The sequence below is a fragment of the Bufo bufo genome, chromosome 2 (genome assembly GCF_905171765.1).
Source record: "Bufo bufo chromosome 2, aBufBuf1.1, whole genome shotgun sequence".
Lineage (NCBI taxonomy): Eukaryota > Metazoa > Chordata > Amphibia > Anura > Bufonidae > Bufo > Bufo bufo.
Window position 1 is genome coordinate 604,899,873 of NC_053390.1, and position 27,148 is coordinate 604,927,020.

Sequence of the window (27,148 nt, forward strand, 5' to 3'; positions counted from 1 at the left end):
CCCTGCGCTTCCACCTATCATTGCCCCAGCAATCTATCGGAATAAATCACACTATATTGAGAAGGACATGGTATGAGAAATTCTGAAAGAATTTAGTTTTAATCAGTATTTAGTTGTCCCCATATCTAGGGGCTCTACGAAATAGCTGCTGGCATATATTTGAAATATTTAAAGCAGGCAGAGCTTAGGAGTCGGAGGAAGGTTCAGAAGCTGAGTGTGTCAGATGAGGTCCAAATGATACCATGTAAAGCAGGCATCAGTATTCAGTTTGACAAGACCCAGGAAAACCTCTGTGTGCTGTGCTATATGAGAATGAAAAGCATTCCTACAGCTAACAAACAATATGATTTTTATATCTTGGACTTTAAACCTTCTCTATATAGTATATAGAATATGAAAAGGACAGGGTAGGGTCAAGCCAGATATCCCCCCCCCCCCAACCTGGAACTCAGCTCATAAAAAATTGTAAGATATTATAAATCTTTTGTTATTCAGTGACAAAAAAAAAGAGATCTAATCCTTGACACACCTACCGGCACTGTGTTCACTATGCAACCGGCAAAAAATATAAGACAAGGCCAGAGCTTAAATTAAAATCCTTAGGTTCTTATCTTCTTCCCACAGGAAAGCAAATCTGTGTTGAAAACCGTAAAATTAAAAGGAGAGCTAGGATGGCATAATTTAGTGAGAATTCATGGTGCTGGATTTTTTTTTTCTTGAGCTTTATGACTGGAGGGATAGGCCCGACATTAATAAGATACAGTAATGCAACTTCTTGTGGTCTGTAAGAAAAAGGCGCTGGGGATGAAAACAAAATGAAAGACTGTTTTTAGGCTTTTGCTTTTTACATGTCTGCATATAGAAATATAGTTATTCTGATTCATGTTTGTTCTCTTCACTAGCAAATGAGTCTTTCTTAAGAGTTGTCTGAGTACACAGAGATCACTAAAATATGCCAACAATGTGCGATTGTTGGGGGTAGGAGCGCTGAGACCTCTGCCATGTGCTAGAAGAAAGTAGCATTAGTGCTTAGACAGCTTTGTACCTCTTCATCTCCGGTCTGCCTGACTCAAGTCTTTTCCCATGTCAATGGGGTATGAGATTATCTGGGATTTTTTTTTTGTTTCCAGTGGACAGGGGATGAGCTGCAATACCAGACTCAGCCCATGACAAAAGTGGAGCTGTTTCTGGAAAAAGATCAGCAACTTTTGGACAACCCCTTTATGTTATATTCAGGAAAACTGCTGCAGGATTTAGGCCTTTTTCACGTCAGTGAATGGCGGATGTGTGCTGTCCATGTTCTCCACGGACAGCACACGTACCCATTGATTTTAATGTGTTTATTCACAGATAAGTGGTTTTCCAGGAACTATGTAGACATGCACTACTTTAGTCCATGATGCAGACCAAACATGCCCATTGAAGTCTATGGGTCCGCGAAAAACACTGACACAACATGGATGACATCTGTGTTCTGTCAGTGATTTTCACAGATCATTGGTAGGAGATGTTCTGGGAATTAATTTTCCACTGTGGAATATGAATGACAGACACACGATCAAAAGTGGATCCTTCACGGATGAACCACTGACCATCTTGTCATGGACGTCATCGCGGACATGTAAAAGAAGTGAACATAGGAATTGGTATTGATAGTGAATATAGGAAGGTGGAAATTTCTGTGGTTTCTGCTATATTGCAGTAGTAAACGTAATAGACTACTTCAGGTTGGACTACCAAGTGCAAGATATTGGACTATTGTCTCATGTTTAAATATGTACAGTAAATGTCTGACCACACAGCTAGCCAAATGGCCGAATGCTCCTCTAATAACATGAATCCAAGAGTTTGTAGCCATTTCAGCTTCTTTTTGTAGAGAACTGTTATGTAGACGTTAACTTGGTATTAAATTGCAGTAAAAACCCTAAGTTTTCGTTTTATTGGGAAACTATCTTTACTTTCTTTATCTTTTTTTATTGTTGTTCCAGTCAAACAAGGTCCCAGTGGTGCAGCCGTCGCATGCAGTGCATCCCCTCACCCCTCTCATTACATACAGTGATGAGCACTTCGCCCCTGGAGTTCACCCTTCACATATTCCGTCAGATGTCGGCTCAAAGCAAGGTATGGATTATTGATCGGAATTGATGAAACATTTCTTCTTTATGCAAAAAGGTATCTCCCGAGGAAAGAGAACCTTCTTGCTAGTGTCAGCTTGTGAATGTGGCTCCTTATGAGCCGAAATCAGACTTTTTAACAGGCCTTGGGGCATGACAAGAGAGAATAGCCAAGCCAAATATCCATCTCTAGACAGCTGTTATGGCGCTTCCAGTAAGTCTCCATACAAAGCCAGTACCCTACCTAAGCTGTATCCAAGGCATCTCACTTAGCCAGCCAGAATCCTACTCTGTACCGATGAGGGGCAAGCATCCTGAAACAGCTGTCTGTGGATATGGCTGCATATTTCTTAATGTGGAAGGAATAGGAAAAACCAGGACATTAGAATATGTGACATTATATATCTGAAAGCTGCAATTAGCCTCTCCCCAATCCTCATCCAGACACACACTCATATACAACCGCTCAGTGGTGCCCATTCACTAATACTGTTGCACTGCTCTAAAATTTACCCATATAGTAAATTGAACAACACGTAAAAATGGTTACAACATTAACCATTTTCCTTTTGCCTTACCACTGATCCACTGTAATTGCCTTATATTACTGTTAGGCTCCTCAATTTTTTTTAAGGTTAGAATCGGGTTTCCTGTGTGAAGATTTAAATAACTTGAAGTTACCCTCCATCCACAGGAGAAGGCCTCTTGCACACGAACGTATTTTCATTCCGTGTTCGTTCCAGTTTTTTTTGCGGACCGTATAAGATAACTTCACATTATCAGAATACCCCTTTAAACAAACACTAAATCTAGAAATGAATAAATACAAAATGAACTCAGCAAACCCTTATCTTCAATCTCCTAACATAGACATCTTTGACCAGAAATGTCTTCGGAATAGTCCCTTACTTTTCCGCAAATTTATCTCACATACACTAGCAGTGGAGAAGGACAAATCAGACTCTAAGATATCACATGTGGAAGTATACTTTTACCCTTTAAATTTCAATATGAACAGGAACAAAGGACAGAATGAATTCAGAGTACATGTGTTTTTTTAATTTTCAAATATACATTCAAATATCAATTGGAAAAGACAGGCCAAGTGAAGGTAAGATGGCAGTCGATTGCACAGTGGAGTCTGTGACCTTAGACATTGGAAAGTAATAGCTTACAGTTTTACATACTGCAAAAGAATACAAAAAAGTCAAACAACCTAATAACTATTTGTACTTATAGGAAATCATTCAGCAGACCCCAGCTTTACTGTTCACTTACTGTATTAATAGAAGATTGATAAAGTATTTACCATGTTTGATAATCTTATTACTATACTTAGAATCCTATTATACTTAGAAATCCAGATCTTAGTGTCATATTGCTTACATGGTTTTCATGAGACAACATACATATAGATGCAATGTAGAACATTTACCAACATGGGTTTAGGCAAATTTGCTGCAGATTTAGATCTAATTCACAAAAATGTAAACTAAAATCACTTACATTATAAAACAATGATGGAAAAGTATATTCAAAGCGAGAGCAGTCATGAAATATGCGAGTAATAATAGGGGTTAAGCATGCTGAGCCCTTCTCATGCATGCTTGGAGCTTGAGAACTATGGTGTCGGAAAGCTGGTATCCATTTGGGAAGGGGATTAGATGTCTGTGGCAAGGTGTTTGGTCTACTTGTTGTAGGGTTTTCATTCCCAGCATAGTGAAAGAAGATGTGCAGTTCCTTATGGGATTTTTCTTCCTATCATTTTTGCTCTACAAAAAGTACTACCAATGCAAAACAGCTTGACCTTGCCGCCCAAAGGCGTCAGCTTGATGAAGAGCTTAGTAGAAGCTGGAGTGACAATCGGGAACCAAGTGAATCATATCAAGAGTGAGCATTAGAAGCCTCAAAATGATTCATAATTAGTCACTGATCCTCTGTGGTTGAAACGGAGAGGAAAAAAATGCACTGCAACCTTTAGGGAATGTAAGTTAATGGACAAGCCCTAATGTAATGTACCTAATCTATGCTGAATTTAAGCCTATTTTGGGCAGCTGCCTTTTTTATTATTTTTAATTTTTTAACTTAAAAGTTTCCATTAAGGCAACAATATCAGAGAATATCCAAGAGCACAATAACACCTTGTATTTTCTCTCAGATTTTAGGTTAAAGCATATCTCCTGTTGGTGTAGGGCCAGGGTATCTCAGCATGTAACTTAGGGGTTAAAATCTAAATCAGAAATTGCCTAAGCACCTTAGAAATGTAAATTTCATGGTTATTGCATTATGCATGCTGTTCATGTATATTTTTCCTCATCCATCAAAAATAGAACAGAACTGGAGGACAGTGACTAATCCATTGAGGGCTGAGAAGGAATTAATGTCCTCTGGGGTAAAATAGCAGCACTTACCACTTCTTTGCACTGGAACCTAACATTATTTGTTGTACGTTATATTTACAGCAAGAAAAAGAAGTGCTGGTGTGACTATCCTGTGACTGCCTAAATGCTATGACATTCTTCTTCTTCAACAGGCATGCACAGGCATCATCAAGCACCTGACCTACCTACCTTCTACCCAATGTCTCCTGGTGGTGTTGGCCAGATGACTCCTCCTCTCGGCTGGTAAGTTTTAGAAACAGACTATGGACATGCAGAAAACTTGTACGCCAGTATTATGATGTACAAAGATTGTAGTTTATTATGTTTCTCACTGTTCTCGCCACTTTTTTAAAACGTGGTTGGAGCCACCACTGCCCAGCACATTTACGATCATTTATGCCACAAAACTGGTGTAAATTATAATGGAAATTTACCTAGCTGGATTAGATTTCTGTTTCTGGTGCATGAACTGCAGATGATGTGACTACTTAGGAGGCGTGCGCCTCTTAGGCTACTTTCACATCTGTGTTTTGGCATTACGTTTGTGAGATGCGGCGGAGATGTATTGTGAATGGGGTATGCTCCGTTCATGATGCATTCCGCTTCGGTAGCCTTCCGTTTTGTGACCGGATACAAAACCGTTTCAAGCTGCGGTTTTATGTCCGATCATTGAAATGGAACAAACTGGATCCGTCACTAAAAGCAATGTAATTCAATGGTGCCGGATCCGTTTTTTTTCAGATCCTAAAAAAAAAAAATTATTAACCATCACCCATTGACTTACATTGTTTTTAGTGACGGATCCAGTTTGTTCCATTTCGATTTAACACAACTACATCCTAACGGAATGGATGCATCCTGATATGTTAAATCAAACTTCCGGTTTTAAGATCCTCGGCCGGATCTCAAAACCGGAAACCAAAGCGCCGATGTAAAAGTAGCCTTAACAAATTTAATGCATTTTACTTTTTACTAATACTGACCTATGAGACACCAGTCTCCAGTAAATGTGCCCCTATGGGTTGAAATGTTTTACTTTATTACTATACTGTTACAGCTAATGTTTCATATGTGGCAGAAAAACTGAGAAAATCTTTTAATGTGGTATCCAGTAATCCAGAAACTCTCAAAATCAGACAGTTCTTGGCAGTGCAGAACTGCAAAATAATGTGGAATTTCAGAAAACAAGAAGCAGAATACTGAGCAAAGAGAAACTACTAGGAGATTTGTCTGATTTAAAAAAAAAATATTAGTTTTTGTGCTCAAGTAAATATTCTTCCATTTGCCAGTGGAGAGCAATAAAGTTTCTAAGAGACTCATATACTGTATTTAGTAGGAGAGCATTTTTCCTACTTCTCCCCTCTAGGCTGTGATTGATGGCCACCATGTATCTGTATGGGGTGCACCTAACCTTTCTGCTGCCTGAGGCGAAAACTGAACTGAATGTTCTTATTAGAAGTTACATTTTACTATTTTGACACTGTCCTGTGAGAGCAAAAGTGTCCAACCACACGGTGTGGCTTCAGTACGGGCTGCAGCTGGCTGTTTCTAACTAATGAAGGCCGTACTGTTTAGTCGGTCTGCATTGTTAATGGCCGCACAGTATTGAAGGTACCGCATGGACATTAGCGATGAGGACTGACTAAACAGTTCAGTCTCATTAGTGTAACAAGAGCCGTCTGGGGCCCATACGGCTGCACGGTACTCGACCACAGCACAGCCACATCATAACCACGCCATGTGGTTGTACCCAAAGGGTCAGTAAACCTGAAGTTATATAAAAGTGAGAAGATCTGTAGTTATTGGCACAGTAATTTATATAACAACCAGTATGATGACAGGACACAGCATAGATGATACATGCTACTGCTATATGTAAAAGGGCTATATCACGAGGACGACACCTTATAAAGTGCCCTACACAGCTTGTCCAGGTAAAGTTCAGGTTCACACGCTGTTGTGCCTGGCTGTGTCAGTCTGTACAGATGACTGCTAATGAATGATTCAGGTCTGTGATTTAAGCCTCTGTGCATCACTGCTCCCTGTCCCTGTTCCTGACTCATGTAAAGCAAAGATTTATTACAACTGCTCAAGAAGAGTAATCCTGTCTGTGGTGAGAATGGGATGAGACAGAGATTATGATGGTCATGAAGGATGTATACAGCCAGGCTGACTGGTCATTTAGTTGGCATCTATTTCTCCCAATACTCATCATAGCTGACATTTCTTCATATTATGCAGCATTGTAGCTTTAGAGGTAAATTAAAGGTGTCCATGCATCTAAAATACCTGTTGGCCAAAGCAACAACTATTCTCAACTCCTCCGTATACATGCATGCTCTTTGGCCGAGCATGCATCTGTTCACAGTGGAGATAGGGGAGTCTGGTAGTGGTTTATATAGTTTGAGAACAAAACATTGGGTTCTGAAAGTCAACATGCCGATACTTTTCTCTGACATCATCTTCAGGGAGAGTTGGCACACATCCCACACATAAGATATTTGGGTGGTCCTTCCAAAATCGGCAGGTTCAGACAGCTTTTCTATTATGTGTATGGACAACTCTGTTAGTGTAATCTGGAAACAGTCAAAGTTTTAACTGATTGGTGAGAATCAAAAAGCAAATAGCCACAAAGATAGATTTACACAGTTGAGTCACATTATTATGACCATCAGCTAATATCCAGAGTAACCGCCATGTGCAGCACTGACAGCAGCTAGACAGGCTGGGAGTGACTCAGTAAGGTCCTGGTAGGTGGTCACAGGTATGTGGAGCCATGCTGACTGCAGTGCATCCCACAGCTTCTGGAGTATACGTGGGGGAAGATCCATAGAGCGAGCTCAATGATCGTGGTGGCCCCAAAGATGCTTAATTGGGCTCAAATCTACTGATTTAGGGCGTCAGATTAGTACTTTGAAGTCTTGTTCATGCATTTCTAGCTGTGTTACATGTCACATTGTCTTGTTGAAAGATCCTATCCACCCCAGGTAAGACAATCAGCATGTATGAGCATGTATGGGTGTACGTAATCTGCAAGGATGGATTCATACCCGAATCGGTTGAAAGTGCCTTGCACATGGATGAGTGGGCCCAATGCCACGAAAACATGTATATTTTAATGTTTTTGAAGGCCACAGTTCCCAAACTACTAAAATAAGGATTTCAGTATTTCATAAAAGAAAACATTTTCTGTAAGAGTTTATATTGTCTTGAGTTGTTACCAAATGAATTAACTCTGCTATAATACTGAGGACCTACAGTATGTTGAAGCCATGGCATGTGTCAAGTGTAGAGAACATTACCCCAAGCATGAAAAAGATATGGGTGACTTTCCTGTCTCTATTCCATTTCTACATAAAGAAAACCAGTCGATCTCCCAGTACTACAGCCATTTATATTTTACAGCAAAATCCTATCACTGCCTTGTTGTCCACGGATGGTCTTCATTTAGAGGGCAGACCCAAGTTATAAGATTGTGTCTGGCCTTTATTAACTCATTATATTGTGTTTATTTATACAGAATGTGCACATTTTAATGCTGGTTTCTGTATTCACTAAAACATATAATAAAAACCGAAATAGAAAGAGCCTTAAAGGGAACCTGTCACCAGGATTTTGGGTATAGAGCTGAAGACATGAGTTGCTAGATGGCCGCTAGCATGTCCGCAATATCCAGTCCCCATAGCTCTGTGTGCTTTTATTGTGTAAAAAAACCGATTTGATACATATGCAAATTAACATAAAAGAGTCATATCTTACTTGTGTGACCAGAGAAGAGTCATATTTTCAAGCTCTGACTCATCTAAGGTTAATTTGAATATGTATCAAATCAGTTTTTTTACATAATAAAAGCACACAGAGCTATGGGGACTGGGTATTGCAGATGTGCTAGCGGCCATCTAGCAACCCATGTTCTCAGCTCTATACCCAAAATCCTGGTGACAGGTTCCCTTTAAGGGCTCATGCACACAAACGTATATATTTTGCGGTCCACAAAAAATGGATCCGCAAAAAATACGCATGACATCCGTGTGCATTCCGGATTTTGCGGAATGGAACAGCTTGGCCCTTCATAGAACAGTACTATCCTTGTCCGTAATGCGAACAATCCGCAAAATAAAACGGAGCGGACACGGAAAGAAAATACATTCGTGTGCATGAGTCCTAAGCCTGATTGTGATTGTGAGCCAAAACCAGGACTGGAGCCTCCACAGAGATAAGGTATAAGGGAAAGATCTGTTCCTGTTCTGTGTTTAGAGCCGATCCTGGTTTTGGCTCAAAATCACTGAACAAAACACTGACGTGTGAATGAGGCCTTATACAGAATCATATAGTGCCGACAAGATTTGGCTTTCATTTTTATCTGTTGAGATTTGCAAATGATAAACGAATTCTTTGTTATGAGCAACTCCTTCATTGCACTGAACAGAGATGCACTGTAATACCAAGGGCAGCCTATGGATAAGAGTGGCGCTGTTTCTGAAACAGAAAAAAAACATGCCCTGTTTTCTAGTCCTATTATGTAATCCTTTTAATTTTACTCCTAAAGTCCAGTCCTAAACATTTGGGAGCCTAAGATGTCCAAGCCCTGGAATAAAGTGAAGAATGTGTTAGATTTCTGATATTTTTTACGGTCCAGAAGAAGGTGTTAAAATTTATTAAAGAGTCTGATTTGCTGGAAGAAGCTGTTTACCGTCAGAATTTCATTTGCAGCAAACGCTGCAGGGGAAATGCAGTAGTACATGGCGGCCATACAGATCGACCGCTCGAGCTGCCCTTACAGAGCTTTTCTTACGGAGGAGCTCTCCGATTTGACTTAAACCATGGGGTGTGGGGCAGGGGACTTCCCTGCCCCACTGTGATGTCTCTATTCTTTGATAGGGCATGTGAACATAGTAGTCTTCTTGACAGCCCCTTTAATATTGCGAATTTGTGATTTATTACTTTACTAAGTCAATCATTTTTCTTACGTTCTCTCTATGGAAAATCCAAAAGACATCACCTTTTGGGGTCATTGAGAAACATTGGAGGGGATTTATCATACCCCGACGCCACTGTACCCTGGGTTTGTGACTTTTAAACACCTAAATCTAGGCACAAGTGGCGTTTCTACGCAACCTTTGCCACTTTCCGAAAAGAAGGCGCTGGCCGTGGCACATTTAGCATCATTTACACCCGTTTTGTGGCATCGGCGATGACTGAGATCTACGCCAGCTACGAGCTCACAGACTGCATATGCCTCATAAGTTAAGTTCACCCTTCTGAGGCACGGGAGGATATCAAGACCAGGGTGCAAGTCTTGATATATGACACCCATGGAGTTGAACCATCCAGCTATGAGGATTGTTTATGCAGCAGGATATATGAATGGTACATTAGCCAGTATTTGTGATGTCTCTGCCCTGATATCTGACTAAATTGTGCCTCATAGGTTGATCTGCTTCACTTAAAATCAGTTTGATGTTGTACTTGGTAGATGGTGCTGGCACAGAGACAGGTTTGTGGATGGACCAGATGGTATAAAACAACATCTTAGTGTTCTTAGCGCAAGTGTAAATTTTCCCCAACAACACCATGGGCACATTATATTAGACAAGTAAGATGATTTTCTCCATTGACGTAAATAGGAAAGATATGGAATAATTCTGAAGCTCGAATGAATTTGGAAAAGGGTTGACGGTTTCCCCTTAATGTCTGTCATTCCTGCCCGGGTGTGCAACTTTCTCTGCCTTGCAATAGAACTGTGGCTTGTAGTATTTTGTAATGTTTTCTTAATGCATCATATCTGAGGCTTCTTGTTCACTCCCCCTTCAAAGATGCCAAGACGTCTTGTATACAGGGATTTCATAATGGATTTACTGTAATAGCAGGTTTCATTGGTTCTTAATGAGTTATAGAGAATTTGCTAGGATCATTTTTCATATACATCATAGAAAGTTTCCAGAGTTGATGTTTCCACGTGTTTTAAAGGTACATTTAGTTCCAAAGATAAAAAGGTGCCAGTGTTGTACTTTTAGGTGGATTTATAGCAATTCGATTTTAGTTATATTATAAGTGTTCATTTATCCATCTTTAACATATCTTGATTACTTATACCTATAAACAAAACCATAGTGTCTACTGAGGACCAACATGGACAATAGATTACCTTATCTCAGCATATAAAATAACTCACAGGGTAGTTTCAAGAATTTGTTAATCTGTTCTCAAAAGGTTAAAATACTGTAGAGACTGCGTTAAAAATAATCTGTCAGAAGGATCCACACTGTTAAACCAGGCATACAGCCCAGTAGGGTTGATTATGCTGATAAAAAAAAAGATACTCTGATTATGGCTATCTGTGCCCTGTTGCTGAGAAAAGTGCATTTTATTTATATGCAAATAACCCAACTGAAGCACCAAGGGGCCAGTCAGAGCCCTTGGGGTACCAGTTTGTTGCACCCATTCAGCTTCAGTCCCTCCCCCTTCCCCAGGATTTATGTCTAGCCCTGCCTTCTTGTGTCTGCTGCTCTTCACGTGCCGAGACCTGTCTTCTTGTGCCTGCGCTGTATCTTCCGGTCTGAGTGCTTGTATCTCTTGCTGCACTCCAAGCAGAGCAGATTCCAACTGAGCAAGCGCTGAGGCCAGGAGACACAGCACAGGCGTGAGATCACAGGTCTCTTCACTTTGAGAGCAGCAAGCACAAGAAGACAGGACTAGACGAGACATCTAGCCCTGTCAATCCAGGGGAAGGGGTTAGGGACTGAAGCTGAAGAGGTGTACAAAACTGGTGCTCCAAGGGCTATGGCCGTCCCCTTGGCACTTCAGTTGGATCATTTGCATATGAATTAATAAATATTTCTCAGCTACAGGGCCACAGCCATAATTAGGATATCATTTTACAGGGCCTACCAGGCTATATGTCTGGTTTAATAGGGTTGCTCATGCTGACAGATGCTCTTTAACACAAGAGGGTTGATCATTCAGTACTTCCATCAATTATCTAAGTTAGAGAACAGCTACCAATACTGTCCTTCACTCTAGAGGACCTGCTGTGTTCATTTGTTATAAGAACAGCTTATTGATTTCAAGGGGGGCTCCTGTATTGCTTCATTTCCCATGTAATCGTGCTGCAGGGGAATTGAACCCTTGTGCACGGTTCATGCACAGATTACTGATCTGAAGGCTAGGGGTGCACACAATAGGACAGCCTATAATCAGCCTAATTTTAAGGGACCCATTTAACAAAAGAGTATTGTAAAAAAAAAAGAAAAAAAAAGAACGGGGCTCGAAAGGTCACTCACTCTCTCCTGTACGAGGAGACAGTACTACAAATGGCACAAGATTACTGGGAAACCCTGTTACAGACTTTGTGTTTCAAGTTTCACCTCTGGCTCTCTTGTACCAATTGGGAAAAGCTAAATATTTGCCCATGTACAATAGACACAATCGTTGGGTCTTTTTGCCTATGGATTTAGCAGTACTCCAACTAGTGAAGTTAAGTGGCGATCATTGTTTCATTGGTACTGTTGCTGAGGCACTCATTTTATGCCCCAATAGAATACATCCATTGACTTTGCATCCTCGGGTTAGTGTTTGAAAAGCTATAGTGTACAGACTTCTAGTATATAAAGATGGATTCTTTGAACTGGAGTGGAGCTGGTGAAAGCTTTATTAAAGTTATTCTGTCAACAGGAAATTCACTGTTAAAGGGGTTATCCAGGAATGGATAATGATAACCTATCCTCAGGTAGGTCATCATTATCACAACGATCAGCAGCTCTCCATTCTCCAAGCACAGTGCCATACAAGCGGCTGTGCTTGGTATTGCAGATCAGCCCCATTTAGTTCAATGGGGCTGAGCTCCAACTAGGCCATGTGAGCAATGTACGATGATGTCACATGGCCTAGGAAGAAGTCGGGGCTCTCAAGGAGTGCTGGCCTCTTCTAACACCTGATCGGCGGGTAACCCAGATGTTGGATCTCTGCTGATCTGATATTGGTGACCTATCCAGAGTATAGGTCATCAATATATATTACCGAATAACCCCTTTAAACCAGGCACACTGTCTTGTAGAGCTATCTCAGCTGAATGTAATGATGCATTTTACTTGGTGATCTGTTGATTTTTTCTCAAGAATAATTACCTTTAATCCATATGGAAATAAGCAGTTAAAGGGGTTATCCAAAACTATAAAATGCCCCCCCCCCCCCCATATGCCGGGCCTCTCACAATGAATATACTAACCTGGCTCTCCACGCCGCTCCTGGTCCCCGCACCACCGCTGCTGCTTCTCCCCAATGGCAGGCGGGGACGAGCCTCCCTAGCATCGCGAGTGACTTGCAGGGAGCGGGGAGCCAGGTAAGTATATTCATTGTGAATTGGCCCGGCATATGGGGGAGCATTTTATAGTCTTGGATAACCCCTTTAAGTGCACTGAGGGAGGCCCCAAGCCACTTTGTGCACCCTTGCATTTTCTGCTTCCTCTGTCAGCCCCTTCCTCTCCTTCTTAGTTTACAGGGCCAGGTTCCTACATATAGTCATTTCGCCTGAACCTGTCAGTCTAGAGGGAGGGGATTGCATTGGAAGCAGTAGGAATAATGGTGCACAAAGTGGTTTGGGCCCTCCCTTAACTGCTCGTTTCCATACGGATTAAAGATAGTTATTCTCCTGAATGAAGCCTCAGATTGCTAAGTGAAAGGTATCAGTACATTCAGCATTCTGCCTGGTTCAACAGGGGTCTGATGGCGGACCCCTTTAATTGTGTAGATGTAGTACATGTCAGGGCTGAACTAGATTCTTCATCGGGCAAGAAGAAGAAGCCCTTGTATTGACAGTGTTTTCTTCATAGTAGTTGGGTATCTTACAGTTTTACAAAAATATGTCTGCATTCTGTGTAATGCATATATAGTGTTATATAAAATGTATATATTAAATATGTTATAATAGTGCACATATTACATGACTGTCCAACACAAGTATGTTGTTTCCCGTTCACCCTTTCCTGTGGATCACAATGATCTGCAGTTTATCCCTACAGTATAATAGCTGACAATCAAGATGTCTAATCTTCCGCACTAGAATAATCCCAATCCTCCATTTCATGCCTGTGGCCTATTCTTCCCTATAAAGACAATTTACTAAGTGGCGGGATTGTCAGCAGAGCAGCATTATAGACGCCTGCGGCTTCTAAAGCCATTTTTACATGAAATCTGTCAATCAATAACCCTGTTTGAACTGAATTGATTGACCCAAGTCGGCTAGGAATGAATCAATTATTCTGTCTGAACTGTTCTTTTTAAATATGTTAATCCAGTTCAAAGTGGAAAGCAGTTTTAATAAAAAAAACACACAATGTAATCTAAGCAGTTCAAAGCACACACAAAACAATGATACTTACACTTCATCTCAGAATCCTGCATGTTAATCTGTCTCTGCATCTGTTATAATCCTAATCTTCGCAGATGTGTGATTGTTTTCTCGATATATTGAATGTTTAGGGTGACCACAAATAGCTAGTAGTGAAATTATTGGAAGAAATGTACTTTTGTATTATTGCCCTTTAATTTACCTATATTTTCCGTTTAGGTATTCACATCATATGGTTCCTGGCCCTCCAGGTCCACACCCAACTGGAATCCCTCACCCCGCCATTGTCAATCCTCAGGTTAAACAAGAACACCCACATGACAATGACTTAATGCATATGTAAGTATTACTTTACACTGTAAGACCACGCAAGATATTCAGTGCGGTTGGGGTTCACACTATGTCTGTAGTTGTGGACCCAATAGCAGTATGAGTGACAGGGTCCCACAACAATCCCATGTCATTTTTAGTAAGAGTCTCCTCATGTGGAGCAGTAGCATTTTTTGGATCCTCCTTAAAGGAGGATCTGTCACCTCTCTTAACATGTCTTGTATTTTCCATGTAATAACAATTGTGGGCCAACTGTTCTTATGACTCTATGTTGTGCAATTGCTTCATTATTTGTACCTATGAAACTGACTGACCTGTTACATGTGCGCTTCGAAGCTGAAGGAATCTGTGTTGGTCCCATGTTCATATGGGCCCGCATTGCTGAGAAATATGAAGTTTTAATATATGCAAATGAGCATCTAGGAGCAATGGGGGCGTTGCCGTTACACCTAGAGGCTCTGCTCTCTCTACAACTGCCGTGCCCTCTGCACTTTGATTAAAAGAGCCAGGCTGTGTAAATATCATCACTGCCTGGTCCTGTCAATCAAAGTGCAGAGGGTGTGGCAGTTGAAGAGAGAAGCAGAGTCTCTAGGTGTAACGACAACGCCCCCGTTGCTCCTAGAGGCTCATTTGCATATATTGAAACATAATTTTTCTCAGCAATGTGGCCACATATGAACATGGGACCAACACAGATGCCTTCAGCTGCCAAGTGTACATGCACCAGGTCAGCCAGTTTCATAGGTATAAATCTGCTGACATATGCCCTTTAAGGACGACCCCATTAAGATTATACATGACCTTATTGTTCAAATGCCTGATATTCAAAATGGCAAAAACGGTGAAAATATGGCACTTTAAATCGTATGAGTGTCATCGGGTTTCCATATGCAATGTTGTGTTAAATTACAGCAATTATAATAAATTATGTAGAGTTTTAGAAAATATGTGTACACAAACTCGGTGCCTCAAGGCCTCAGAAAGATAGTTTACAAGATGAGAGTGATGGAGAAAAGATTGTGTCATGTAATTAGTTGCAAGCATATATGAACCCATTAATTATATGTCTTCATTTGCTCTTTTGTGTGGTTTTAATCACAATGTGTCCTTCTTTTCCATTTAGGAAATCTCATCATGAACAGAGAAAAGAACAGGAGCCAAAAAGACCTCATATAAAGAAACCGCTGAACGCTTTTATGTTGTATATGAAAGAGATGAGAGCGAACGTTGTAGCAGAGTGTACGCTTAAAGAAAGTGCTGCCATCAATCAGATCCTCGGCAGAAGGGTGAGCTTTGGGGGCTTCTTCCTTTTCCTTTCTGCTAACCTGTACTCTGCGCCACAGAACCCTGATTTCTGCCCCCGTGTCATTCGGACGCTCGCTAATGATTTTGCTGTTGCTTGGCAACCTGTGAGTACGGAGTAAATGAGGAAGTGAACAGTCAGCGCTTGATTCGCCTCTGCCTTGTTCTACGTCCCCGAAGAATAATTTATAATGTACCAAAAACAAAACTGCTTTGTACTCTTTCCAACAAGTTATCCTGAGTGCTTCCCGTCTTGGTAATGTTTGGGCATTCCACTCACATCATGCTTGCAGCAATGAGTCCTAGCTCTCCTTCAGAAGGAAGAAAACTGTCCCTCAGTACCATTTACATGGCTGCCCGGTATGTCTTTGTAGCAATCCAGATGTAGTTTTGCAATTTAAAGGGGTTTTCTGATTTATTCCCCACCACATGTCCTACATTGCTAACAATTAGTGACTTTTATATTGATTCACAGGGACCATGTCACATGGTTGTAGGGTGTCAAAGTTTCTCCAAAAGTGATAACGCTCAGTTATGAGTCACAACGTCATTATTGGTGTGGCATCTGGGGCAGTGGGATGCACGTGACTGCAGCTATGACATGGTGGCCTCTTGTAAACAAAGACTGGTGGGACTGCCATGGTAGAGGTGCCCGATTGACAAGGGATAGTATTGCTTTCTTGTTTTTAAAGCACATAGTGATATTTTTGATCTTTTTATGGTAAACCAGATAACCCTTTTAACTTAAATATTAGCAAACCAGAGTCACCGAAAAACATATAGGTTGGTGACCAGATCTTTTTTGGTCAGTTGGACCCCAGCAGGTTGACAATATAACATATTGATTGACGCTTGTTTAGCTCTATTTACATGGAGCAATCTCTTTGGTTCTGTGTGTCCCCAAATGATCAGTATGATTGTCATGAAACTGATTTCCTGGGAGGAGCCACAGATTGTCACAGAGGTACTAATATTATGAATCACCTAGGTCTTTTAAATGACTGTTTTACACAAACTTCACATTGCGTTACCAGCATATTATATGGTGTCTAAAATTGCCCACAACCCAGCGTACTTTCATTTTCTTTAAGGCATTTAGCATATAAACCTTATTCACTTCCCAGAAACGAATTATTTCTGCTGTGGATTTCCTGTGACTCACACACTTCCAGGAAAGCTATCACCCTGTCCCTATCTGCTTTTAGAGTCTAATTTCAGCATGTCTATCCTCAGGTTTACTACTATAAAACGTTCACAATGTTTATTGGAATTATGAAAAAAATATGTCTTACATTTATTGAATTCATGAGCAGTCTGTAAAATAGCAGTAAGCAGGACAGATGTTAAAAAATACAGGATGTGGAGAAGCCTGTGTATCAACCGGGGAATATGTGACTTCAGTGACTTTATAGAGTGGCCCAAAACTGAAGCCAAGATAGTTATAAGTAATATGGCAGGCTGTAAACACTGTGTTAGTAGTACCACAATTAAGGTAGTGTATAAGGTGAGACTTTCCTATTGTTAAGGTTCTTTAAAGAGCAGATGCCACTACACATATGAATTTTAACATGGATAAAGAATGGGCACCACCTGTACCCAATACAGGTCAGACTGGCCACCAGAGGATCCTCCAATGCGTCCCCGGCTCTGAAACCATTGTGGACTAATCACCTGGCACTAGGCTCTGTTTCTTTGATTCAAAAACTATTAAACTTTATTCCTAATATAGAGATTGAGCCTCAAGAATAATTTCCTCTGGTGGGCCCAAGGAACCCAAACATGAAACTAAGTATATGTTCAAATGCTAGAATGCTTCTTATGTGTTACTAACCTCTTAATAGCGAATGTCTGTCAGGCACATACTCATTACCAGTTGCAACCAAGAAAGCTTGAATTCTGTTTCTTTTCCACCTGGTTTCCCCTTTTTTTTGTTTAGGTGAAGCTGAGCTTCACTAATCAGACATGTTCTCCATGAGCGATTTGATTCATAGTTTGAAAGTTCCTATAATAAACTGCAGTTTTGTTTCAGTTGCATGCCTCATTCTATCAAATTTCAAGTCCCCAGGGCACCACAAAGTGGATGACTGTAGCTCCTGGAACTGTGGTTTCTCTTGGCCTGTCATGTATGTGTTCATTGATCTGACTCTGACCCCCTGACCTACAGGGCTTTAAGGTAGAGAACATTGGTTAGAAAGTTCATTGCGTATCCTTTGATGCGTCAACTTTTTGTCCTAATTTGTCCTTTACAGCCTTACTATAGGCACACTAGTAACTATACATACAGGGTTTCAGAGCTACTATAGTTTTAGTGATAGTATGTACATAGCTAACAACTATATAAAGTGAAGGTTTCTCAGAACTTCACTGTGGATTGGCGACCTAGAGCTATGTCACAGACTTTAGAACCCAACTGAGTAGTTAGGCTCTGGTGATGTGAACCTCAGGACCCAGCATGTCCTATGCTTCTTATCACTGTGGCCATATACAGGGTTTAGAATATTAGTGATTGGTCCATCATTATAACAGTTTTTTATGCCTGTTGATGGGTGACCCTTTCAGAAAGTTCTGCATCTACCTGATGTCAACCAGGAGTATAACCAGTGTCTATAATTAACAAGAGCCAAAAGTTGAGCTCAAGTCTGGCAAACAAATAGAGGCTTGTCTACAAAGTATGCAGCACATCAATTTTCAGAGTAAACTGCTCTTACTAAATAGACAGACAAACAAACGTGTAAGAACCATGTTCATTTAGGTTCTTCTATCAAAAGGAACACAGATATATATATATATATATATATATATATATAAAAGAAAATTTGGACTTTTATATACACTGCTCAAAAAAATAAAGGGAACACAAAAATAACACATTCTGGATCTGAATTAATTAAATATTTTTCTGAAATACTTTGTCCTTTACATAGTTGAATGTGCTGACAACAAAATCACACAAAAATTTAAATATGGAAATCAAATTTTTTAACCCATGGAGGTCTGGATTTGGAGTCACACTCAAAATTAAAGTGGAAAAACACACTACAGGCTGATCCAACTTTGATGTAATGTCCTTAAAACAAGTCAAAATTAGGCTCAGTAGTGGGTGTGGACTCCACGTGCCTGTATGACCTCCCTACAACGCCTGTGCATGCTCCTGATGAGGTGGCGGACGGTCTACTGAGGGATCTCCTCCCAGACCTGGACTAAAGCATCTGCCAACTCCTGGACAGTCTGTGGTGCAACGTGACGTTGGTGGATATTGCGAGACATGATCTCCCAGATGTGCTCAATTGTATTCAGGTCTGGGGAACGGGCGGGCCAGTCCATAGCATCAATGCCTTCATCTTGCAGGAACTGCTGACACACTCCAGCCACATGAGGTCTAGCATTGTCTTGCATTAGGAGGAACCCAGGGCCAACCGCACCAGCATATGGTCTCACAAGGGGTCTGAGGATCTCATCTCGGTACCTAATGGCAGTCAGGCTACCTCTGGCGAGCACATGGAGGGCTGTGCGGCCCTCCAAAAAAATGCCACCCCACACCATTACTGACCCAATGCCAAACCGGTCATGCTGGAGGATGTTGCAGGCAGCAGAACGTTCTCCACGGTGTCTCAAGACTCTGTCACATCTGTCACATGTGCTCAGTGTGAATCTGCTTTCATCTGTGAAGAGCACGGTGCCAGTGGCGAATTTGCCAATCTTAGTGTTCTCTGGCAAATGCCAAACGTCCTGCACGGTGTTGGGCTGTAAGCACAACCCCACCTGTGGACGTCGGGCCCTCATATCACCCTCATGGAGTCTGTTTCTGACCGTTTGAGCAGACACATGCACATTTGTGGCCTGCTGGAGGTCATTTTGCAGGGCTCTGGCAGTGCTCCTCCTGTTCCTCCTTGCACAAAGGCGGAGGTAGCGGTCCTGCTGCTGGGTTGTTGCCCTCCTACGGCCTCCTCCACATCTCCCGATGTACTGGCCTGTCTCCTGGTAGCGCCTCCATGCTCTGGACACTACGCTGACAGACACAGCAAACCTTCTTGCCACAGCTCGCATTGATGTGCCATCCTGGATAAGCTGCACTACCTGAGCCACTTGTGTGGGTTGTAGACTCCATATCATGCTACCACTAGAGTGAAAGCACCGCCAGCATTCAAAAGTGACCAAAACATCAGCCAGGAAGCATAGGAACTGAGAAGTGGTCTGGGTCACCACCTGCAGAACCACTCCTTTATTGGGGGTGTCTTGCTAATTGCCTATAATTTCCACCTGTTGTCTATCCCATTTGCACAACAGCATGTGAAATTGATTGTCACTCAGTGTTGCTTCCTAAGTGGACAGTTTGATTTCACAGAAGTGTGATTGACTTGGAGTTACATTGTGTTGTTTAAGTGTTCCCTTTATTTTTTTGAGCAGTGTATATATATATATATAGAGAGAGAGAGAGAGCGTGCCCCTGATTTATTGAGCATTTGAATAAAGGTATAAAAGTGATCAAGGTGGTAGACTTTTAATGTTTCTAATCTTAGTTCAGATTCCTAGTCTTCAATAATAATAATAACTGCAGTCAGTCACTACTCCATCTTGAAATACATGATAACCGTGAATAATAGAATTTATTCAACTGCACAATAAATGAGGACTCCAGTTAATAGTTAAGGCAAAAGTCACGGCAGAGATTTTCGTACCAGCATGCCATAGCGGCTGTTGTGAGAGATAAAATTTTGTTCTGTGTATAGGGGAATCATGTGATTTTTACAATTCCTGATGTCATATAAAATTCATCATAGTATGCAGATCACTAGAAAATGAAACAATAATTTCAGTCTCCTAATAGTTAAAAAACATTGACTGATTGTAGTCATTTCTCAGGCCGACATAAATACGGTATCCAGCATGAAGTATGTTGTTATAGCAGATCAATAGTGAGTTAGATCCACACCAGATGTTGAGGAAGTGCTAATACAGGTATTAAACGTCAGTATGTAATTAATAGTGGTGGAGGCATTGCGAGAGCTAATTAGGTGTCTTTTACAGAGTGGGAGTAAGGCATTAATGACTAGGCGCCACTAGAGATCCTCTAGACCTGGGGCCGTTCTAGCACAAACCGTGTTATTCTGTCGGCTACAAGCTCGAATAAGCTTTTATGGCATCAGACTCTTGCAGCGCATTTTACCTTGGCCTAATTATAAGCACATTTCTCCCTGGTTATTGATCCCCGGTTCCCGATACTTATATTTCTACATATTTAAATCCATGTTGACTGGGATATAAGCAACTATCTAATCTCCATGCCTAAGGCTATCAGGCCCTTCTCTTTAAAAATATGTACAGCCCAAATAGCATTTTCCTGCCAACATAACGCCTATTCTCATCCAAGGCACATATGTCAGTGTGGCAGCTGGAAAGCCGACCATAAAAGGGGATTATGGTGACACCATTTAAAGGATTTAAATTGATTTTGTGGCAAATAACACTGTGTTAAATCAAAAAACAGGTATACACATTTCGGTGTCAACCTCCTTTTTTACTATTGCTGAACCAGTGTTTTTTTAAGTGTGCGTTGCATTTTAATGGGCTAAGGGAGCAAAAACAACATAAAATGGCAAATTTCACACCAGTTTAGGCCATGTGCCTAAATTTGCAATGCTTAGGTTCCTGCCATATAGAATTTAGCTGTGAAATGTTAATCGGTTCTTAATACAGTCCTGATCAAAAGTTTAAGACCACTTGAAAAATGGCAAAAAATCATATTTAGCATGGCTGGATCTTAACAAGGTTCCAAGTAGAGCTTCAACATGCAACAAGAAGAAATGGGAGTGAGACAAAACATTTTATTTTTTGAGCATTCAATTTATTGAAAACAATGAATAAACTGAAACAGGCTGTTTTTCAGCTGATCAAAAGTTTAGGACCACACCTCCAAAAAAAAACTAAACCCCCCCAAAACAGAAATCCAACTTCCAAACATGAACTCAGTAATGAGTAGCTCCGCCGTTATTGTTTATCACTTCCAAAATTTGTTTCGGCATGCTTGATGCAAGTGTTTCCATGAGGTGAGTGGGAACATTTCTCCAAGTGGTGAAGACGGCCGCACGAAGGCCATCTACTGTCTGGAACTGTTGTACATTTTTGTAAACTTCCCTTGCCATCCATCCCCAAAGGTTCTCAATTGGATTTAGATCAGGGGAACACGCAGGATGGGCCAAAAGAGTGATGTTATTCTCCTGGAAGTAGTCCCTTGTCCTGCGAGCATTGTGTACTGTAGCGTTGTCCTGTTGAAAAACCCAGTCGTTACCACACAGACGAGAGCCCTCAGCAACATCTGGACATAGCCAGCGGCCGTTTGACGCCCCTGCACTTCCTGAAGCTTCATTGTTCCACTAAAGGAAAAAACACCCCAGACCATTATGGCGCCCCCTGCACTGTGGCGTGTAGAAAACTTCTCAGGTGGGATCTGCTTGTCATGCCAGTAACGTTGGGAACCATCAGGACCATCAACGGAGAATAAAACGTTCTTCCACCTTTGAATGTCCCATGTTTGGTGCTCTCTTGCAAAGTCCAAACGAGCAGTTCTGTGGCGTTCAAGGAGACGAGGTCCTTGAAGACGTTTTTTGTTTTTGAAGCCCTTCAGTCTCAGATGCCGTCTGATAGTTATGGGGCTGCAGTCAGCACCAGTAAAGGCCCTAATTTGGGTCGAGGATCGTCCAGTGTCTTAACGAACAGCCAATTGGATCCTCCGGCTCAGTGCTGATGAAATTTTTTTGGGTCTTCCACTTTACTTTTTTGTTCCATAACCCTCAGGATCATTTAAGAAATTCCAAATGACTGTGTTACTGCGTCCCACCTCAGCAGCGATGGCGCGCTGTGAGAGACCCTGCTTATGCAGTTCAACAACCCGACCACGTTCAAAAAGGGAGAGTTTTTTTGCCTTTGCCATCACAACGTGTGACTACCTGACAGAAAATGACAATGAATCCACATCTTTGCACAGATTTGGCCTTTTAAAGGCATGTGGTCCTAAAATTTTGATCAGCTGAAAAACAGCCTGTTTCAGTTTAAGGCCTCCTGCACACGACCGTTTTTTTTACGGTCCGCAAAAACGGGGTCCGTAGGTCCGTGATCCGTGACCGTTTTTTCGTCCGTGGGTCTTGCTTGATTTTTGGAGGATCCACGGACATGAAAAAAAAGTTGTTTTGGTGTCCGCCAGGCCGTGCGGAGCCAAACGGATCCGTCCTGAATTACAATGCAAGTCAATGGGGACGGATCCGTTTGACGTTGACACAATATGGTGCAATTGCAAACGGATCCGTCCCCCATTGACTTTCAATGTAAGGTCAGGAGTCCCTTTTTTTACCATCGGATCAGAGTTTTCCCCAATCCGATGGTATATTTTAACTTGAAGCGTCCCCATCACCATGGGAACGCCTCTATGTTAGAATATACTGTCGGATATGAGTTAGATCGTGAAACTCAAATCCGACAGTATATTCTAACACAGAGGCGTTCCCATGGTGATGGGGATGCTTCAGGTTAGAATATACTAAAAGAACTGTGTACATGACTGCCCCCTGCTGCCTGGCAGGTGCTGCCAGGCAGCAGGGGGCAGACTCCCCCCTGTTTTTAACTCATTGGTGGCCAGTGCGGCCGGCCCCCCCCTCCCCCTGTAGTTAACTCTTTGTTGTCCAGTGCAGCCGGCCCCCCTCCCTCCCCTGTAGTTAACTCATTGGTGGCCAGTGGGCCCCCCTCCCTCCCCTGTAGTTAACTCATTGGTGGCCAGTGGGCTCCCCCTCCCTCCCCTGTAGTTAACTCTTTGTTGTCCAGTGCGGCCGGCCCCCCCTCCCTCCCCTGTAGTTAACTCGTTGGTGGCCAGTGGGCCCCCCCTCCCTCCCCTGTAGTTAACTCATTGGTGGCCAGTGGGCCCTCCCCCCTCCCTCCCCCTCCTAATTAAAATCTCCCCCCCTATCATTGGTGGCAGCGGAGAGTACCGATCGGAGTCCCAGTTTAATCGCTGGGGCTCCGATCGGTAATCATGGCAACCAGGACGCTACTGCAGTCCCGGTTGCCATGGTTACTTAGCAATTTGTAGAAGCATTATACTTACCTGCGAGGCTGCGATGTCTGTGTCCGGCCGTGAGCTCCTCCTACTGGTAAGTGACAGATCATTAAGCAATGCGCCGCACAGACCTGTCACTTACCAGTAGGAGGAGCTCCCGGCTGGACACAGACATCGCAGCCTCGCAGGTAAGTATAATGCTTCTACAAATTGCTAAGTAACCATGGCAACCGGGACTGCAGTAGCGTCCTGGTTGCCATGGTTACCGATCGGAGCCCCAGCGATTAAACTGGGACTCCGATCGGTACTCTCCGCTGCCACCAATGATAGGGGGGGAGATTTTAATTAGGAGGGGGAGGGAGGGCCCACTGGCCACCAACGAGTAAACTACAGGGGAGGGAGGGGGGGCCGGCCGCACTGGACAACAAAGAGTTAACTACAGGGGAGGGAGGGGGGGCCAGCTGCACTGGACAACAAAGAGTTAACTACAGGAGAGGGAGGGGGGCCCACTGGCCACCAACGATTTAACTACATGGGAGGGAGGGGGGGCCGGCCGCACTGGACAACAAAGAGTTAACTACGGGGGAGGGAGGGGGGCCCACTGGCCACCAATGAGTTAACTCCAGGGGAGGGAGGGGGGGGGGTGGCCGCACTAGCCACCAATGTGTTAACTACAGGGGGGGGGGGCCTGCCCCCTGCTGCCTGGCAGCACCTGCCAGGCAGAAGGGGGCAGTCATGTACACAGTTCTCAGTATATTCTAACTAGAACGCCTCTGTGTTAGAATATACTGTCGGATTTGAGTTTTCACGAAGTGAAAACTCATCTCTGAAAAAGCTTTTATGCAGACGGATCAGCGGATCCGTCTGTATAAAAAGTAACCTATGGCCACGGATCACGGACGCGGATGCCAATCTTGTGTGCATCCGTGTTCTTTCACGGACCCATTGACTTTAATGCGTCCGTGAACCGTTGGCCGTGAAAAAAATAGGACAGGTCATATTTTTTTCACGGCCAGGAAACACGGATCACGGATGCAGCTGCAAAACGGTGCATTTTCCGATTTTTCCACGAACCCATGGAAAGTCAATGGGTCCGCGAAAAAAAACGGAAAACGGCACAACGGCCACGGGTGCACACAACGGTCGTGTGCAGGAGGCCTAATCGTTATTTTCAATTAATTGAATGCTCAAAAAATGTTTTGTCGTCACACTCTCATTTCTTCTTGTTGCATCTTGAAGCTCTACTTGGAACCTTGTTAAGATCCAACAATGTAAAATATGATTTTTTGCCATTTTTCAAGTGGTCTTAAACTTTTGATCAGGACTGTACTTCTACTGTTTTTGAAATCCTAGTTCTGTTCTTTAGCTTTGATTATATACCACTAATATTTAGGATTTCTGGTGAATTCATTCATAACCAGAATTAATTGATATGTCTCAGACCTCTACACCAACCATTCTGGGGGCCCAGTTGTTAAAGGGAATCTGTCACCTGGTTTGAGCATATTCAGCTGTCACCATTGCCATGTACAATAAACTACCTTATTTCCTGCAGTGGACTTCTTTCTGCTCTTCATGGTTTAATTCTGGTAAAAAAGCGCTTTTTGTGATATGCAAATGAACCTCGAAGGTGCCCAGAGGGGCGTTATTCTTCATCTCTTGAGCCCAGTAACGCCCCCCCTGCAGTGCCCAGCCCGCCTTAATTTCGAGCCCAAGCACGCCTGCTCAATATGAAATATCGTCCCACAGCCGAGGTTAACGGCGCCGCCCCCTCTGCTACGTCAACTAATACATTCAAGATACACCCCTGGCTTCTTTCTTTCGGCTGCCGGAAATCTCGCACAGGCGCAGTACCGCCGGCTGCCTGCGCCTGTCCGATCAAATGGTTCCTGAGGGCAACAGCTTCAAATTTTGTCACTGGGCTCGGCGGTACTGCGCCTGCGCGAGATTTCCGGCGGCCGAAAGAAAGAAGCCACGGGTGTAGCTTGAATATATTAGTTGACGTAGCGGAGGAGGCGGCGCCGTTCACCTCAGCTGTGGGTCGATATTTCATATTGAGTAGGCGTGCTTGGGCTCGAAATTAAGGTGGGCTGGGCACTGCAGGGGGCATTACTGGGCTCAAGAGATGAAGAATAACGCCCCTCTGGGCACCTTCGAGGTTCATTTGCATATCACAAAAAGCGCTTTTTTAATCAGAATGAAACCATGAAGAGAAGAAAGAAGACCACAGCAGGAAACAAGGTAGTTTATTGTACATGGCAATGGTGACAGCTGAATATGCTCAAACCAGGTGACAGATTCCCTTTAATGGTCATTGCTCACCACCACGATTCCGATAGGGAAATTAGAGATAGTGGGGGTTATTTACTAAAGACCAGTGTTTCACACGCCAGTCTAAGTAAAAACGCTGCTGTCGGAGGATACAACTAATTTATAAAGAAAGTAATAGATTTTTTGCATCTTCTGCTGTCCGTGCCCACCCCCACCCGGCCCACATTTTTGAAAGTGGCTAGGGTGGCATAAAACTGCCATTTGCTCCTAAATTTATGCACAGTGGCATTTAAAAAGTTTTAAATCTGCTGTTTTCAACTTTTTTATGCCAGAAAACTGGCATAGGGGCATAGTACATAAATCATATGTATAAATATTGGTTTCAGCTTGCACACCATTCATTTTAATTGCATGCTGTATCGTGTCACATGCACTATGGTGACACTGTGATATTCCTGCCTGATCGTATTACATTTATGTTGTGTACTAATATGCTTTTTAGTTTTTTGCATAGTACATATGATGTGCGATTATTAAAGATGTATTCCCCTTCTTGCAGTGGCACGCTTTGTCTCGTGAAGAACAGGCCAAATACTATGAGTTAGCCCGAAAAGAAAGGCAGCTACACATGCAGCTCTATCCAGGCTGGTCTGCAAGGGACAACTATGTGAGTAATTTCCATTGCCTTTTATTAAGAATGATTGTCTAAACAACTAATCTATCACAGCCAGGCAAGCAATTCATAAAACCTTATGAAATGTTATTTCGTCTGTATTTCTGTATTGTCAGCTGGAACTTGTAACCCCAGCCAAAAAGTGAAAACCAGACTGTGCTCCCGAATCTCTATGTTCAAGTAGCTGTGTGCGGTGTGTCTCCAGACGTATCTTGCGCCTTTAGTTTCTGGGACACAATTGTTTCTGACAACTACTATTGTTTGCCATGTAATCATTTTTGAAGCTGCTTTTTTGTCAGCCGGTAACCCAGAAGATCCCTCTCTCATATCGCCCTGGAAGTAACATTCCACATTCAGTTCCTATCAAATCCTTGCTGTACTGAATCTATACATGATTGGCCACCATGTAATGCAATATGATGACCAATGGCCACCATGTATGTTACAGTATATGTCATGAGTTTAAAAATGGCACCAGCTCAGGAGCTGAGGTCGCAACATTAGCGGTGGGCGATGGCTGTAACACCTGTGGGCAGTATCCACAACTGGAGGTAATGCTGATGACTTACACTTAAGGGGTTGTCCGGGTTCAGGGCTGAACCTGGGTATACTCTGTTCTTTATTTGTAGGCTACATATTAGTGGAGCATAGTTGCATTTCCTTGCTCCGATGCTCCCCCTT

The 27,148-nt window shown here is 42.5% G+C and overlaps 1 protein-coding gene across 1 annotated transcript in view; it reads left to right on the top strand.

Annotated features, from left to right (window-relative positions):
- LEF1 (lymphoid enhancer binding factor 1) overlaps positions 1-27,148 on the top strand; it is a 126,107-nt gene that overhangs the window by 61,115 nt on the left and 37,844 nt on the right. Inside the window, 5 exon segments of the mRNA XM_040418383.1 lie at positions 1,989-2,121; positions 4,648-4,738; positions 14,064-14,183; positions 15,298-15,460; positions 26,354-26,461. Of these exon segments, the coding sequence (XP_040274317.1) occupies positions 1,989-2,121; positions 4,648-4,738; positions 14,064-14,183; positions 15,298-15,460; positions 26,354-26,461 (615 nt within the window).